Source organism: Benincasa hispida, chromosome 6 (assembly GCF_027475165.1).
Source record: "Benincasa hispida cultivar pf3 chromosome 6, pf3_genome.v1.1, whole genome shotgun sequence".
NCBI lineage: Eukaryota > Viridiplantae > Streptophyta > Magnoliopsida > Cucurbitales > Cucurbitaceae > Benincasa > Benincasa hispida.
In genome coordinates, this window is record NC_143483.1 from 42,724,300 (window position 1) to 42,740,970 (window position 16,671).

General features: G+C 31.9%; 1 protein-coding gene across 5 annotated transcripts; it reads right to left on the reverse strand.

Moving 5' to 3' along the window:
* Window positions 1-1,066: 1,066 nt before the first annotated feature.
* On the reverse strand, window positions 1,067-6,942 carry LOC150035672 (transcription factor PIF3-like). 5 transcript variants are annotated; one of them, XM_090315024.1, is made up of 9 exons: window positions 6,629-6,942; window positions 5,731-5,856; window positions 4,332-5,577; window positions 4,142-4,243; window positions 3,978-4,043; window positions 3,744-3,809; window positions 3,143-3,625; window positions 1,647-1,728; window positions 1,067-1,560 (listed from the first exon to the last, which is right to left on the reverse strand). In XM_090315024.1, the coding sequence occupies exons 2-8, from the start codon at window positions 5,820-5,822 to the stop codon at window positions 1,654-1,656; spliced, it is 2,130 nt and encodes a 709-aa protein (XP_090171150.1). In that variant the 5' UTR covers window positions 5,823-5,856; window positions 6,629-6,942; the 3' UTR covers window positions 1,067-1,560; window positions 1,647-1,653. The 5 variants fall into 5 exon arrangements, with proteins under 5 accessions (XP_090171150.1, XP_090171149.1, XP_090171152.1 ...); XM_090315023.1 differs by lacking the exon at window positions 6,629-6,942 and adding an exon at window positions 6,255-6,621; XM_090315026.1 differs by lacking the exon at window positions 6,629-6,942 and adding an exon at window positions 6,255-6,559 and having other exon boundaries at window positions 1,647-1,696.
* Window positions 6,943-16,671: the final 9,729 nt, after the last annotated feature.

The following is a 16,671-nucleotide window of genomic DNA, read 5'->3' on the forward strand; positions in this document are numbered from 1 at the left end:
TCTAGATAATTGTTGTAGCACCACGTCGCTCTGAACATTGATGGAAGAAGAAACCCTGCATTCACGCGTTGAGCGCTCCAGTGCACACCTTCTAAGCTTCGACAAAAGCCTCTAGCGCCGTGGCGCTATCCCTAGGTGTCGTGGCATCTATGCTTTTTATATATATATATATATACGTTTGGTCCGATTTTAGGCCATTTATGCTTGGGCTTTTAGCCCCCAATCCAATTTTCTCCTCTCCTCTTCTTTTTTCCTCCATTTTTCTTAGTTCTTTAGCATTGTCTGATTGAAAAGTTCATCTTGGACTAGATTTGTGGCTAAGGTGAGTATGCTAGCTTAGAACTAGGTGAAACCCATTGTTTGATTTTGAGGGTTTATACATAATTTCTTATTTCTTATTGAATTTTTGTGGTTCTGGGATGTGTTTTAACTTTAAATGCTTCATATGTTCTTTTGTTTAGCTAGAGTTTAATGTATGTTGTGCTTGTGTTGATCACCAAGTAGCAAAATCCAAGGTGTTGGGTGTATTTCAATTTCAATGTATGGCTAAGGGGTTAATGCATAATATATTTGTACCAATGTGTTGATTACAAGTAGCAAATCCAAAGCATGCTTATTTGTGAATTTTAGGTGATTTAGAATAACCCTTTTACAATATTGTGTGATTACAATACTTGAAGAACATAATCAATTAATAACCTAGAGCTACTTGGATTATTAATTGACCTCCACTTACATGACAGCACTTAAAAATATTTTTTGTTCCAACATTTTTTAAGCACTTAAAATGTTATTTCCTGACCTTCTTAGTATCATTCAAAGTCATGAGTGTGTTTATATGACATAGGGAATATTATTATACAAAACTGTCATCTTCACTCAAGAAGCTTGAAAAGAATCTAGTAATGAAGAAATAGTAAAAAACTCTAATGTGAAAAATGGCTGAAACAGCCACATATTTGGCCAAGCTTATTCTCTGGTCCAAAAGGGAGAATTTGGTATCTGCTCAATGGATCTTCAACCCTATATTGCATGAAGCAATAATTAAACTTGGTTTAAACCCAGCTAAAAAGGGAAGAAAAGATTATGACATTAGCATATATGTAAAATTTTGTTTATGTTCTACAGATCAACTTTAAGTTACACAAGTTGATCACCACATGCAGGTTCCAGTTGCAAACAATTTTAGGATGTAAAGGCCAAGCTACAAATCCATAAATGGTTCAGGAGAAACTCATATGAAGATAGAGAATGGGAGAGAATTTATTTGCTATAATTAAGTCTAATCTACTTACAAATTTTCAGTTGCATTATGCCTATCTAGTCCCCTCCCAGTAAGAAATACGTATATGCAAGCATCAGAACCTGATTAAACTTCAGATACTTAATTGTGGTACACCTTAAAGTTCTCCAAGTCCAAAGCGGGATCTCGTGATCGATCCTTTATATTCGCCGAAGTATTTATGAACAAGCCGAAGCAGAATGTCATGGCCATGGCATGGCTTTTTTTCAAGATACAGAGACAATCTGCCTAATGAATGTGATTTCTTCAATAATAATCTGCATAGAATAAAGAGATTTAAATGCCATCAGCCCTGATCACTGACTAGGTACAACAGAAAAACAACACTGCAAATTCCACTCACATGCACTTTAGTTAGCTATAAGGTCGTTTTTGCTGGTGGGGTTCACACCGCTGCCATTAACACAGGAAGCTTGTTCATTAGCCTGCAGTAAAGAACATCATTCATGGAAATCAAATATCGCATTCAGAACAGAATACACGATATGTTAATATTTTTCTTCATTTTCTCAATTCTAATGAAGAATTGGGTACTTCTGCATATTTTGTCTAAAAGCCTATACCAACACTGGGGAATCGTCGAATCAAACACCAATCGGATGAATAATATATATTTTTTCTTGTAAATAATCAACTAAAGTTACACAAAATTCACCAAGTAATAGTTGAGAGAAATAGAAACAGGATAATTCAATATTTCCATGAAGGATTAAAAATAGTTCTTTTTTTATTTTTCTTGGGCGGGGGGAGAGAATTGAATTAAGACTCAATTTGGTCTTCTAATTGTTATATATATTTTTTTTTTTTTGAGAAACATTTTAATTCTTGAAGTTTGAGAAGGTGAGAAAAGTAGCCTCTAAAATCATTGTTTTATAAGGGACAATGACGGAAAGCTAAGTAGGGTAAGTTAAATGATGATGTAGCTGTGCATAAATTATCAGTTTTAAATAACATGGAATTTTTCATTTGATAGTAAATTTTGTCCTCTATTGAAAAACTCTATTGATATCTTTCTCTCTCTCTCTCTCTCTCTCTCTAACCTAGCCGGCAAACCTCATCTTCTCCTCTTACAAGTCGACCAAGCAAAACAATCTAGCCAATAAATACAGAAGCTCCGGAAAATAGCCCCCATTTAACTCAACTCTTCTTACCAGCAGAATGAGTTAAAAGAAAAAATCCCACCAAATCAACATGGATGATCTAGAAACCAGAAACTCCATTTTATCAACACTTTTTTCAACCACCTTATCATCTTCTTCTTACCAGCACCATCCAGATCAACACTAATGCAGTAAGAAGAAAATCCCACCAAACGAGTTTGGGGGAGAGGGGTCAAAGAGAGAGGAGGAAAGAGGGTTATTGCTATGCTGAGTTTCTTCAGTGCACAAATAATAGCTCGAGCAGAAACCAGTTCAAGTGTAACTGCCAAGAGAGTTTTGGCCCTTTGGGGGGATTAACTATTTGAGAGAGATAGAAGGGAAGAAGGAAGAAAAAAGGGTGAATGACAGTGGACTCCGGTTTTCTACAGATTAAGGTGTGTTTCTTGGCAAATAGGTAAAGTGTTTTGATCCTGTGTTTCTTGGCAAATAGGTAAAGTGTTTTGATCCTGAATATGGTTTAGGCGCTTCTTGTTATTGTTACTAAAAGGAAGGAAGAACTGATACCAGAGATTACTTAACTACTTAAATTTCAGGAGTAAAATTGAGAGACAAAATGTTTATATGATAAACTCTATCCTACTGTTAAAACATAACAAAGTTCGTGCATATATGGATAAAAGTTCAAAACAAGTATGCTAAGAACTTCATCTTAAAAAGTCTAAAAAATATTTCTGCAAACCTGTCCAAGAGCTGGAGTAATTGAAGGGTCGGTGCCACCATTTGGCACCATGGGTGAATTAATGTTTGGAGATGCATCTTTCGAGTTGCAGGCTGCAGCTGAACCAAAATTCTCCACAGGAGCTACTGCCACACTGGAATTAGTCATAAAAGGTCCTCCAGAAAACGGTGCAATCGGTCGGCGTGGCATGGGCATGGGAAGTCCTTGACCAGGAAATCCAAGAACCTGAAAGTTAGAACTTGGCAGTCCATGCATTACAGTTTGAGCTGGCATAGATGGGCCATGGAAATGCATTCCTTGCATGTGTGGCATTTGAACCATGGGAAAACCAGGAGAACCACCACTCATGTCTGGCATACCTATCCCAAATCCCATTCCCATTCCTAAACCCATGGGTGGATAAATGTGAGGTGCATTCATGGGTGGCATTCCTCCAGGGAACATCACAGGAGGCATGAACAAACCAGCTCCCATCGACATAATCTGCATAATGAGTGAAATACATGAATCTCAATTGTTCTACACAATGACAACTTCCGAATTGTGGGGCTGGAGGGGGCAAAATAAATACATTTTTCTTCCTTAGGGAACAGAGCATCACCTGAACCTGAAGTTGAAGTGTTTTCAAGTACTCAATGGCTTCATCAAGCATGGAAGCTTTGTCGACCTAGTAATTCCATGTAGATTAAGAAAAAAATCAAGTCGCACTACTTTCAAGAATTCATAATTCCATGTTCGTTTTCTTAGTACTTGAGTAAATTAATGTGGCAAGTTCAAAAAATTTAATTGATCAAGCAACAAATGAACCCCATCAAGAGAGTATTAATAGGCCAACCTTATTACAATTTGGTATGAGTTCTTGCAGTGCACGCATCTTCTCATTGATCCTATCTCTACGTCGCTGTTGCAGAATTTTAAGAATGAGTCCACTAAAGAATAAAAAGGGCTAAATTTTATATATGAAGCAAAAAGTACAGTTCCCATAACAAGAAGACTCACTCTTTCTGATAAATTATGCACTTCTGCTGCCCTGCTTCTTTTTGAACCAGTTCCTCGAGCAGAAGTCACTCTCTTCACATCATTGCATTCTTCTTCTACATCCTGCACTTGTTGTAAATACTTCTCATTTATCTATTTGGGAAACAATCGAGGTACACAAGGCAAAACAAGGATACAATTTGGTACTCACATCACTATGCCATTCAGAATCCTCAGTGTCATGACATTTTCTCTTCCTATTAAGCAGTGGATCATCAGAAGCCCCCTCCACACTATTCCGTGAACAAAGGGAAGCAGCAATTGCAGATTCAACAGCCTTCTCACTATCTGGCAATCCTTTCGTTGCACCAACTTCAAGACAATGTTTAAGGCAGTCATCGTGGTCGGCTGAATCTCCCAAACAAGCAACCTCAGGCTGTTTGTTAGCCTGTGATTGCTCAGGAGCCTTGGCATCTGATGTATTTTTACCATCTATGGAAGGCACTACCGCATTTTTACAACATGAACTTGATTCATTTCTTATACCACCTCGAGTTGCAATTAATGATGATTCATGGGGTTGATTATTAGCAGCCGAACAGTTCTTAACCATGCTGTCCAAATTGCACGAACCCCTAGTTCCAGGGACACCATGGTTCTGAGGATTGGATTTGAGAAGAGCAGCAGGTCGCAGAAAATGGGAGAAATTTATGATATGGGATGAATTACTTGGAGGAGTTGGATCTAGCTTTTGCCTTGCTGTGCTTGAAGAACTGCTTGCAATCAATTGAACCTGAGGAGAGTGGCCCACAAGAGAATCATGGAGAATCTTGCCTGTAGTATTTTCAGTGCCTCCAGTACATTTTGTTCTGAGATGTGGAAATGATGTCTGGCTTTGCTGGGATGCTGATGAATGTAATTGGTTCGTGCTACTTCTAGGTTTCGTAGTTGAAACATCTAAGGAAGAAAGCTTGGACATATTGCCATCTTCTAGATTAGCTCCGTGCAAAGAATTTAGGTTCATATCTCTCTCTCTGTTCACCTGATTACCGCCATTAGCTTTGCCTATAGAAGATGCAATGCTATTGCGTGAGGGAAAGTCATTAGTGACACCAGATAATTCAGGTAAGAAATCAGAAGAATAATCGTGTTGTAGATGTCCATCAAGAGGATAACTTAGCCAAGGTACCATATCATCATCATCATGAGCTAATTCAACGTCCGGCGAAGGGGCCGTTGACATAACATCTCTTACTACAGAATCAATAGCCCCAAACTTCCCCATCTTTGCATTGTTGAAATATCCTGCATCTCTATCTCTATCCCTGGGACTATGAGATGGTAAACATTGACCCTGTGAAGTGTTTAAATTTGAGTTCTTCCTGGTCCTATTGGACTGGCCTTGCAACAAAATTTGGCCATTCTCCCACACCAGCTCGAAAACGTCATTCTCAGGACTGCATTCAAAGCCCAAGAGAAACAAGAAGCTAAAATTTAGAACAAAAATACAGAGAACAAAACCCAGAAAGCAAAAGTATACTTCATAAACAATAAGCAAAGGAATAATGATGATCGTTAAGATCCACAAGTCAAGTCTAGCTAAGACTTACTTCATAGATAAATCAGAAGCAACCATGTTGTTTTTGTCTTGAGTTGAATCCAGCTTCCCTCTGGCCACACGATAAAGCTCAGATAGAGGCATGGTTGGAAAATGGGAAAAATTCTTTGCCTCTTTACTGGGAAATAAGTCACGTTTAAACTCCACAAGCTAAATCCAAATGAATATAATAAGACGAACCCAGTTGAATATAAAGGGGATTAAACACCTCTAAATCATCAAAGACAAACGGGCTTACAATAAAACCAACGTCCCTATCAGTGGAGTCAAATAGAGTTCTGAGAGAAAATATATTTTAACAACTCAAACGAGGTATTAAATAAAGCAATTGTTTAATGAATCTCACAGACACCCAAATCCAAAATTAAGCGTGTATTAATATATATATATATATATATATATATAAAAAAAACTCAAGAAGAAAGGCGAATCCAACAGATCCCAGATGAAGTATTTGTTTAATTGGCAGTCTGACGAGCAAGAAAGAGGAAATTAATGGGAGAAGAGTATATTTACTTGAAGAAGACAAACAAAGAGCCTGACAAATGACATCCCACAGCTAAACCAGAAGGGAAAACCTGAGGAAATCCGGCGGTTAAACGAGCGGAAAAGAAACAAAAACTAGAAGGAAAAGTGAGATCCTCGAAGCAGTCCAAATACACGAATCCAAATGCATTGAAAATACGAATTGGGGTTTAATCGAACGATCCAGAAAGCCGTAAATTAGCCAACAGAAGGGGAAAAAAGAGAGAAAGAAGATCCCAATGGAAGGTGGAAGAAGGAAAATGGGCAAAAGGGCAAAAGGGCACCAGAGTTATAGCGAGAAAAATGAAGGGCAAAGAGTGAAAACAAAATAGAGAGCATCTGAGTGGAGAAAAGGACTGTGACACCTTCTGAATCCTAGTCTCAAATTAGGTTGAAAGTGGGTCCACCATGAAACCTCTGGTTGAGATGAACTGGGTCACCACTGCCACCACCGTCGTCGTCGCCACCGTGAACCGGTGGTTAAGTGAAGAGAAGCTCTGTTCATCAATCATTGATTGAAACTATACATTGATAACAATGATGGATTGATTTTTGGTGAAGTTTAAGAAGAAGGGGTGTTGTTGTTCTTGTTGTTCTTGTTGTTCCTGCAGTTTGCTCCCTGAGATTGGGGCAGAACAGAATCGTTTGAATGAAATGGATGATTGAACATACAGTCTGCAAAATAAAGTTGCTCCCCCATTCCATATTCTTATCTGAGTGGCATATTTCTTCTTTTTTGTTGTGTCGTGTTTGTTGTTTGTATCGGATCTCTCAGCATTTGGGTGCAATGCGATACAATGCATGTGTTGGATGTCATCCTTTTCGGATAATATTATAGATAGACATCAATAAAGGAGGGTTACTATGCACCATTTTAAGCTCTAATCCAAAGTTTTATACAACCAACTCAACCATGATTGACATAAAGTTTTACCCTAAATAATATTTTGAAAAATTAAAACTAATGTATTTCAACTCTCCCACTTTACAACTGATTGACATAAAATTTATATATAGATAACAATCTTAAGCAAAGTATCTACAACAAAAATAGTCTATTAGAAACAAGGGCAAGTGAAAATTAATTATATAGAAATGTCTTAACACTTGTGTCAAACTTTAGCAAAATACAGTATCTATGGATTAAATTTAATTAGAACTCATATTCATCCAAGTATCAAAATGCCTATGATGGTATCTGAAAGTTTAGATTTATATTCTTCTTTTGTCTTTAAACCTTCAAGATAATTTACTTTACTTCCTAAATTTTATATACATAACTATTTATAGGTTTGTCTTTATTTTGTTTTTAACAAATTCTTGATATGGCTTTCAACTTTCAACCATGTATATCATATAGTATTTAACATCCGCATATAATTAAATCAAATCTGTTGAAGATGATTATTAAATAAATAAATAATCTTTTTCATAAGACCCTCGTGGATATTAAGGACACAAACAAAAACAAAAACTAACAACGAATACTCTTTCCGTCGCGAGAAATTCACAAAGAAACTACAAGACTGTTTGGCAAGCTAAATTGAGTTCATATAACTAGAGTCATATGTCTATTATCTGTGTTTTTTGTATTTGGGATGTTGAGGTCATATGTCAGAATATCTGGTGCATTTTTTTACATAAATAATATATTCTTGTGATGATTATTTTTGTTGAATACTTTTTTATTCTGTAATTCTACATATATTTTTTTAATAAACTATAGATTGTACTTTATTTTATTGCTTAACATAAGCACAAATGTATTGTTGGGGGTTTCGGAAATGAGTTTAGGATTTACGTTTGGATCATATATTTCATTTTTTTTAATTTAAGCAATCATTTTACAAATTTGTACATGACTAAAAACACTAATGTGTCTGATAATTTTTTCTCAAAAGTATTTTTACATATAAGTTTGTTTGATTTCTTACCTGATAAAAGTGATTTTATTAATGTTAAATTATTATAAAGAACTACTATAAAATACTATGAAGTAATAAAAAAATCGGGATTTCAACGTTTTGACGGAACTTACATATTTTTATATGTCAACATAGGTGTTTTTATTGATAATTTTGTGAGTCAATTTAAATATAAACATTTATTGATGTTTTATATATATTTTTAAATTAATAATAATTTTTAAACTTTGAATTAAGATTGTATCGACGGTTTTATGATACGAGCATAAACAAAATAAAAAAAACTCGTATGTCAACAAAACCCAAATTTGTAGTAGTCATAATTCAAAATAATGGTCATGGAGTTGATGGAGTCGTTGCCATTAAAGGTCACCGGAGTTGGCCATCAACAATGGTGGTTGGATGTTGTCAGAGTTAGCCACAGGCGGTGGTTGTTGGATATGACCGTCGATGTGGTCGCCGGAATTGGCCGTTGGAGGTGGTTGTCGAGTCGCTGGAGTTGGGCGTCTAAAGTGGTTGCACATAGTTAGGCCACCATATGTAGTCATCAACTTAGTCGTTGGAGGTAGTTGTCGAAGTTGGCTGTCAGAGGTAGTCATTAAAATTAGTCGTTGGAGGTAGTCACCAGAGTTGGCCGTCGGAGGTGGTCATCGGAATTGGCCATCGAAAGTAGCCATTGAAGTCTGTCATCAGAGTTGAGCAATAAGGCATTGATAGTGATGAGGGCTAAGAGCACTGTTAGTGGATATGGTATAAAATGTGGTGATATACGAAGTTGGCCTCCCAAAAAATGAGTTGAATTTATATCTCAACTCATCTCATCTCATCTCCTCACGCCAAACACCACCTACAAATTCAAAGAATTTCCCCTTTGTAAGGATAGAAGTAACAATTTACCTAAAAGTTGTCAAATTTTAGCATAACTTAACCTACTTAAGATATATATTAGTGATTAAAAAATTAAAAATTTGAATTCTTATCCCCACATCATCAACTTAAAAAATAAATTTAGAAATTAAGGTATATTTGGTAAAATCTGAAAAAAAAATTTGAAAATAAGGATTCAATGAAAATAGAGTTGTATTTTATATTTTCATATATGTGTTTAGTAGCAGATTCAGAAATTAAATTTCAATCTATACAACTTTTTAAATTGTGTTTGATAATATTGTTAAAAACCATATAAAACTAATTAAATTTACTCACTAATATATTATGTTGAATATAAACCATGACAAATTAATTTATGAACTTGTATTATGGTAAAAATTTTATATTATTATTATTTTGTAATCTCATATATTATATAATATATATTTTAATTGAACAAAAGTAATTGAATCTATAATATGAAATACTATATTTTTTATTTTTTTATTTTTATCTTTTTTAATGTAATTATGCATTTTATACTTTCAAATTCTAAACTGAATACAAACAAAATATAAATGTTTTTTTTTTCAAAATTTGAATTGAAATTCAAAATTATATACATCGAAAACAATAAAAATGTTTTTTTTTTAGAATTTGCAGTTGTTTGGATTACAAAATCTAAAAACAATTTTAGAAAATTTAACCCAAACTACCTACCAAATGCATATTCATTGAACTCAAGTCATTTTATCCCACGGAAAACATAATAAATCAATAGAATTTTGAAAAATGGGCTCCATTTAATTACATTTGTTATTGTTTACTTGTATTCTATAGTCGTAATAAAATGTGAATAATAAATAGGAGTGCAAGGTGATAAATGAGATTACTTTTGAAAATTACGTGGGACTCACTAGCCAGTATATTAGTATTACAAATACTGTACTCTTTCATTGTGAGAATTATGGATTATCACATTTACAGTAACATTAACAGTAAATATCATAGATTCATAATGCTAAATAAATGTGATTACAAGCAATTCAATAACTTTTGAGATTGTGATCCATTATGATTGATCTATCAATGAAATCTCATTACACCAATTTTCATTACAAATTAGTAGACATGATCTCAGTGATTTGAAAACATAAAATAGAATTTTAATTGTGTATCAAACAAGACATTAAAAACTAAAACGATTGTTGTTTTACACGATCAATAATGATTAAGATAAACATTTTAAAAGTTCATAGACCTAAGAAACCCTAAAAGTTGAAAGACGAAAATAAAACATAAAAGCTTGATGATAATTTGTTTTGTTGTAGTGACAAAGATGGAGGGATTTGTCTACATGAGTGATTTGTCCATACATGAATATTTTTTTTGTTTGGGGTTTGAGGTTGTGGAAAGTGGGGATATATACAAAGAAACAAGTGGGAAATGGTATGGGGTGATGAAGTTCACGTGGGAAGGCTTTGCTTTTGAGACACTTATTCATACATCTCATTCACTTAACAGACATTGGGGGGCCTCTTTCTTCATTTGGCCTTATTTTCTCTTCTTGTTCTTTCCTATTCTACTTTCATTTTTTTTCAAATTCCATTCACACATTTGCCTTCAACTCATTTAGCTATAAGCATTCACTAGAGTTTTTGCTTGCTTTCTAAGCGTAGATGTGACACGTGTACGGACTCTACACTACAAGAAAAATAACTTTTAGTGACGAGTAAAACGCATTGTTAAAAGCGAAAAAATACCACTAAAAATACTAGCTAGTGTAGTTTGTTTAGAATCTCTTTATTTATATGTTTCAAAAAATTGACAGCCAAAAAAGCTAAGTGATTTTAACCGACTTATATGACTTGTGTGTTAGGTTGAAAACCTTACTTATATGGCTTTTGTATTAGATTTACTCTCAACTCAAGTTCATTTTTGTTTCTGAGCCAAAATTAATATTAAACTCAAACTCTAAATCAAATGAGTTGAATTACTTTGTTCAACCTTTTTAGATGGTTGCTTTTCTTTAATACTCTTAGTTAAAGAGGTATGCAAATCTACTTAATGTCATTAATTTTTATAGGTTGGTTTTGGTTGAGTTTCATAACTTATTCAGAGTTATTACAGTTATAAGAATATACAACATAAATAATTGGATTGAGTCTAAAATATCACAAAAAATCTATGAACATCCTTTAGTGGAGTAGCAAGAGAAGCAGATGTAGACATTGAAACGAAGATGCTGCATTTGTAAAAGAGTTAATGAAGAAAATTCTTTTGAGATAAGGCTCTAAAATCAAGTGTCTATTTTAGTTACATCTAACAGATTCGAAGTTCAAACAAATACACACAAAAAATAGCATTATTCAGATTCAGTGATTAGTTCAAATCAACCAAGTGTGTAATTAACAATGACAACTATAAAGATTAAAATAATGAATCTTTGTTGGTCGAGCAAAGAGGTCAACCCTAGATCAAAAGAGCCAAAAAGTCAACCGTGAATTACAAAGTTGAACCCTAATACTAGCAGAGACGTCTATCATCAATAAACATTAATTAAAAATACCACACATCAATTTATTTCCAACTAACCAAAGCGGAAGGAAATAAAGTACTAAAATGAAAACTTTGGTAATGTCTGAAATCCTCAATAAAATATATAATAAGATTAAAATGAATGTAATGTATAATACATTGGAAACCATATGAAATAAATATAGTAATGTAAGATGCCATGGGGTATGGGGAAACAAGTGAGGATAACATAAAGAAAGAAAGAAAAAGGGAAGGGTTCTCCAACTCTCCCCCACCACAAGATAGAGATGTTGGACTGACAAGTAATTTAAAATTTATATATGGGGATTCTTAATTTCACTAAAGGCCCCTTTGCCTTGCAATTGCTAACTCTTTTGTGCTTATTAACTCATCTCACATGGACAGCTCTAAACTATTTAATTCAAGTGATCTCTTCTACCTAGGTTTCAAGTCTCCAAATGTTTGGTTTTTCACTCTTCAATTTTCAAAATAATACTCATTTTAGGCCTCTTTTATAACCACCCCTCTCATCAAACACCATTCATATTTTGTTTTATATTTTTAGATTCATTGAATTTTGTAAATGTACATTTTGTAGATAATTAAAAAAAAAAATTTGAACCCTGTTTTTTGATTTTGTGATCTAAATACTACAGATTCTGAAAAACAATATTTTCCTTCTTTTCTTCATTTCAAATTTTGAATTTTAAATCCTCAGATACAAAATTATATTAAAAACAAAATGATAAAATATAGTAGAATTATATTAAAAAGAAAATGATAAAATTTTATTAAAAAGAAAAATGATAAAATATAGTATTCCATGGTAGGCCCAACAAGTGAAAATCAATTTTAGTTAGGGAGAAAATAACATTGTAAGAGTTTGAACATGAGATTTCTTACACCACTTGCTCTGATACCATCTTAAATCACCAATTGACTCAAACGCTTAAGCTAATCATGAAGGTAAATTTAATTAAAATATGTATTGTAAATTATAGATATTACAAAATAATAATTATAAAAAAAATTCTAAATTTAAAACAAGTTCATAAATTAGTTCATAATAGTTTAGATTCAATCATGGTTTAATGGACAACTATAATTAGTTCTATGGTTTGTAAATATATTCAAAAAAATTTTTTAATAATTATTTAAATTTGAATACAATTCCTGAATTTGCTACCAAATGTTTGTTAAAATCATAAAGTATAACTCTTGTTTTTATTAAATCCCTTATTTCAAACTTCTATTTTTCAGATTGCTCTCCAATCGGTTTGTTTTGACTATCTGTTTTTGATGATTATGCATGTTTTCTGATTCTAGCTAATTTTTTTTTAAAATAAATTTGGAGATTAATGTTGTGGAATAATTTTGGAAGTTAAAAAAAAAAAAAAAAAAAAAAAAACTTCAACAGAATTCAAAACTAAATTCTAATATTGAGAATTCATTTTTTTTTTATTTTATAATTTAGGCTTTGTTTGATAACCAATTAGTTTTTTGTTTTGTTTTTTTTTAAATTAAGCTTATTTCTTTTCCATTTCTTACCATGATTTGCATCTTTCTACATAGATAGAATTTTTAGTCAAAATTAAAAAAGAAAAAAAAACTTAATTTTGAAAAACACATAACAAAATTTTTAAATATCAAATGGGGCCTTAGAAATCATCAATACATTTAAAACTCACATGGTTAGGGTTACTACTCTTTCATGTATTTTTGTCCCTCTTAATTGTAAGAGTTGTTTTCGGTTTAACTTTGTTATTGTAGCTTTTGAGTAGCCAATGATGAAAATATTCGTCGATATGTCGATACATCCGCAAATCAAAGGGTTCGATATCGATATTAAATATCCACATATATCTTTAATATTTTTTTTTATAAATGTTAATAAAATATAAAAATGTCATCTATTTAATCCAAAACGAATAGAAATACTGATAATAATATCTATAACTTAATTTGAAAGTAAAAACAACTTAATTATTAATCTAAGTAAATTTTCTAAATTTTTTGACTTACTGAAATATTTGTCGATATATTCGTAAAATTGAAATCTTGATATCGACATCGATATTTTAATCCTTATAGATAACTAAAACAGTTGTTTGATATCTTTTTTAGCTATATTCAATTTTCAAATCAAGCAAATTCAATAAATTTGTATTTGAAAGGTTTATTTCTATATCAATATTTAAATTGAATTTGAATCTTATAATAAAGAAAATGAAAAATCTCGTATTTATATTTTTCTAAACCTCACGAATATATGTAAAATATGAAATACAACTCTAAATTTTTATTCAATCTATCATTTTTAAATTTCTGTTTTTGGATCACCATTCACTGTCACATGCGATTATATCAACATAAAATAAAGAACAAAAAAACACAAAGAATGCAGGTTAGATATGCAGACAAATAAAAAAACAAAGCATATGGGACTACACATACATACATATATATAATATATAGATATATATTGTATTATATTTTAGTTGTGCCCATAACCATTAAACCCTGCTGGCTCTCCACGTTGAAAAGAATTTCAACAAATGCTTAATTAATATAATTGCACGTATATCGACGTATCAACTGCCAACCTAATAATATTACAATTATTTCTAAATTTTATATCATAGTCTAGTATTTTTGAAAAACGATTCGATTACGCTTCCTTTGGAAACAATGTGATTTTTAGTATTTGTTTTTTAAAACTAAACATTTCCACTTCTAAATTTATTCATTTGGTTATCTATTTTTTATTAATAAATAAAATAAATAAATTCTAAAAAGTAAAAAAAATTAAGCTTACATCATCCATATTTTTTATAATCATTTGCATATTTCTTAGGTATAATGGTTGAATTTTTAACCAAATTCTAAAAACTACTTTTTGAAAGCTACTTTTTCTAGTTCTCAAAATTTGGTTTTTTTTTTTCTTCTAAACCATTTGTGAAAATTACATAACAAAAGAAGAATTTTGGAGGTGGAATTAGTATTCATAAACTTAATTTTAAAAAACAAAATGGTTGCTAAACAAGCCTTAAAATTTTGTTTTTGTTTCTGAAATTTGGCTAAGAATTCAATTATTTTACTCAAGAAAGATGCAATTATTATAATAAATTGAGAGAAAATAAGATTAATTTTAAAAAATAAAAAACAAAAAACAAAATGGTTACCAAATTAAACTTAATTCTTATTCGATTAAATTAAAAATTTTAATTTAATCAAGTCGTATCTAATAAAAACCAATTAAAAGAAAAATTCAAAAGTCTATTATACATTAAATTATTTACTATAATTATGTCATGAAATATCCACTTGTGCCAATTTCTGACTCCAATACATACCTGCATCAAAACATTAATGCACAAATTAAAGAAAATGAAATTCATCTGCTAAATAATTAATATCAAAATACAACTACTACCTTTACTCTCACATTTTGTTGAATTAAAAAATAACAATAATAATAACAAGAACCAACGTGATTATCTTATAAAAATTCCAAAAACAAATAGATTAGTTGAACTTAGAAATTATATAGGTTAGAGATTGAACGATCAACCTTTAAGATGATAATTGTGATGTCTTATTTGTCGAACTACGTTAGTTGAATTTTAGAGATAAACAACTATCTTTGTAGAATGAACCGACAGAAACTTTTAGGTCTTAAACTTAGGTCTAAGACTATGCTTGAATGTACAAATATATATTTATCTTCCAACAACATAAGGGGAGTGAAGATTCTGTTTAGTCTCGTCCAACTCCAGGCTCAACACTCGTATTTCTGGAGCGAGGATCATCTCTCATCTTATTTTAGTATTGTTACAACGTCCCAACATAGAGAGAGGAGCGTTTTCTTTCATTTGTTGATAGATAGGGTGGATAGTCACGTGACAAGAGAGGTCCTTAGGGATGGTGTATATATATATATAGTCAAGAAGAGCATTGCACAAGGCATCCCATGTGGGGAGGGGGGTCTTGAAAGTGAAACAACATGAACAAATCAACAGCCTCCAAGTTGCATTCTTAATTTGAACACAAATTGCCAAGTGTTGTGCAGCAGTTGGAGCACACAATGAAAAATACTATACAATCACAAGTGCTAGTAATTACAATCATAAGAAAACTCTTACGGGTGTTTTTAACCTTTTTAACTTTTTTTAGTTTCAACATTTTTTTCTTAATTCTATTATTCTTATGGTTGGTGAGCATCAAAATTGGCTAACCAAAAACTAATATGATACTAACCACTTAAACAAGTTTATGCATTTAAATACGCGCAAGATGCGGAAAGATAACAAATTTCGACTACCATATAAATATAGTTTTAAGAGGAGACTAAGGTGTTAAGCTTGCTTCTTTTGGCTTCATTGATCTATAGCTTTTTCTTTTATGGCATGAAAGAAACTACCGTAATGCCAAAGTAATTTCGAGAAGTATTCTTTGACATATTAATTTTTTGATACGTACTCTTTTAGTCTTTGGTTGATCTCTTTTTCCATATAGTATTGAATGATATTTTTTTTGGACTTATCGAAAAGATTTGTTGGACTTTTCTTAGCGTTTTTTTCTAAAAGTATTGGACCAAAAGTTAGAAAGAAAACATAACTTGAGCAATCACAACAAGTTAATGGTATCTTGAACCAAACAAGTGAGGGTAGAGGGAGATTACCTATTAGTAGAATATTAGTATGATTATTAGAAGGGGGTAATTAGTAAATGGTTAGTAATTTTGTTAGGACTTTTAGTTATAAATAGGAGGAGAGAGATTGAGAAGGCTATGAAGAATTGGTTGGATTAGAAACTACTCTCTATATGACTAAATAGTTCAAAATGTTGACCAATCCAACATAGTTCAAAATGTTGATCAATCCAACCCTTTCATAAATTAGATTGGATATGTATCTACCTTTTTAAAATTGGGCCAACCCATTTGAGTTGAATTTGGATCGGCCTATGGGACTAGCGCAAAAGTCCAATCCAATATAACAATATATTTTTTACATATAAATTATTAAAACTAATAAACAAATAATAATACTTTTAAAATAAAAAAAAAAAATCAA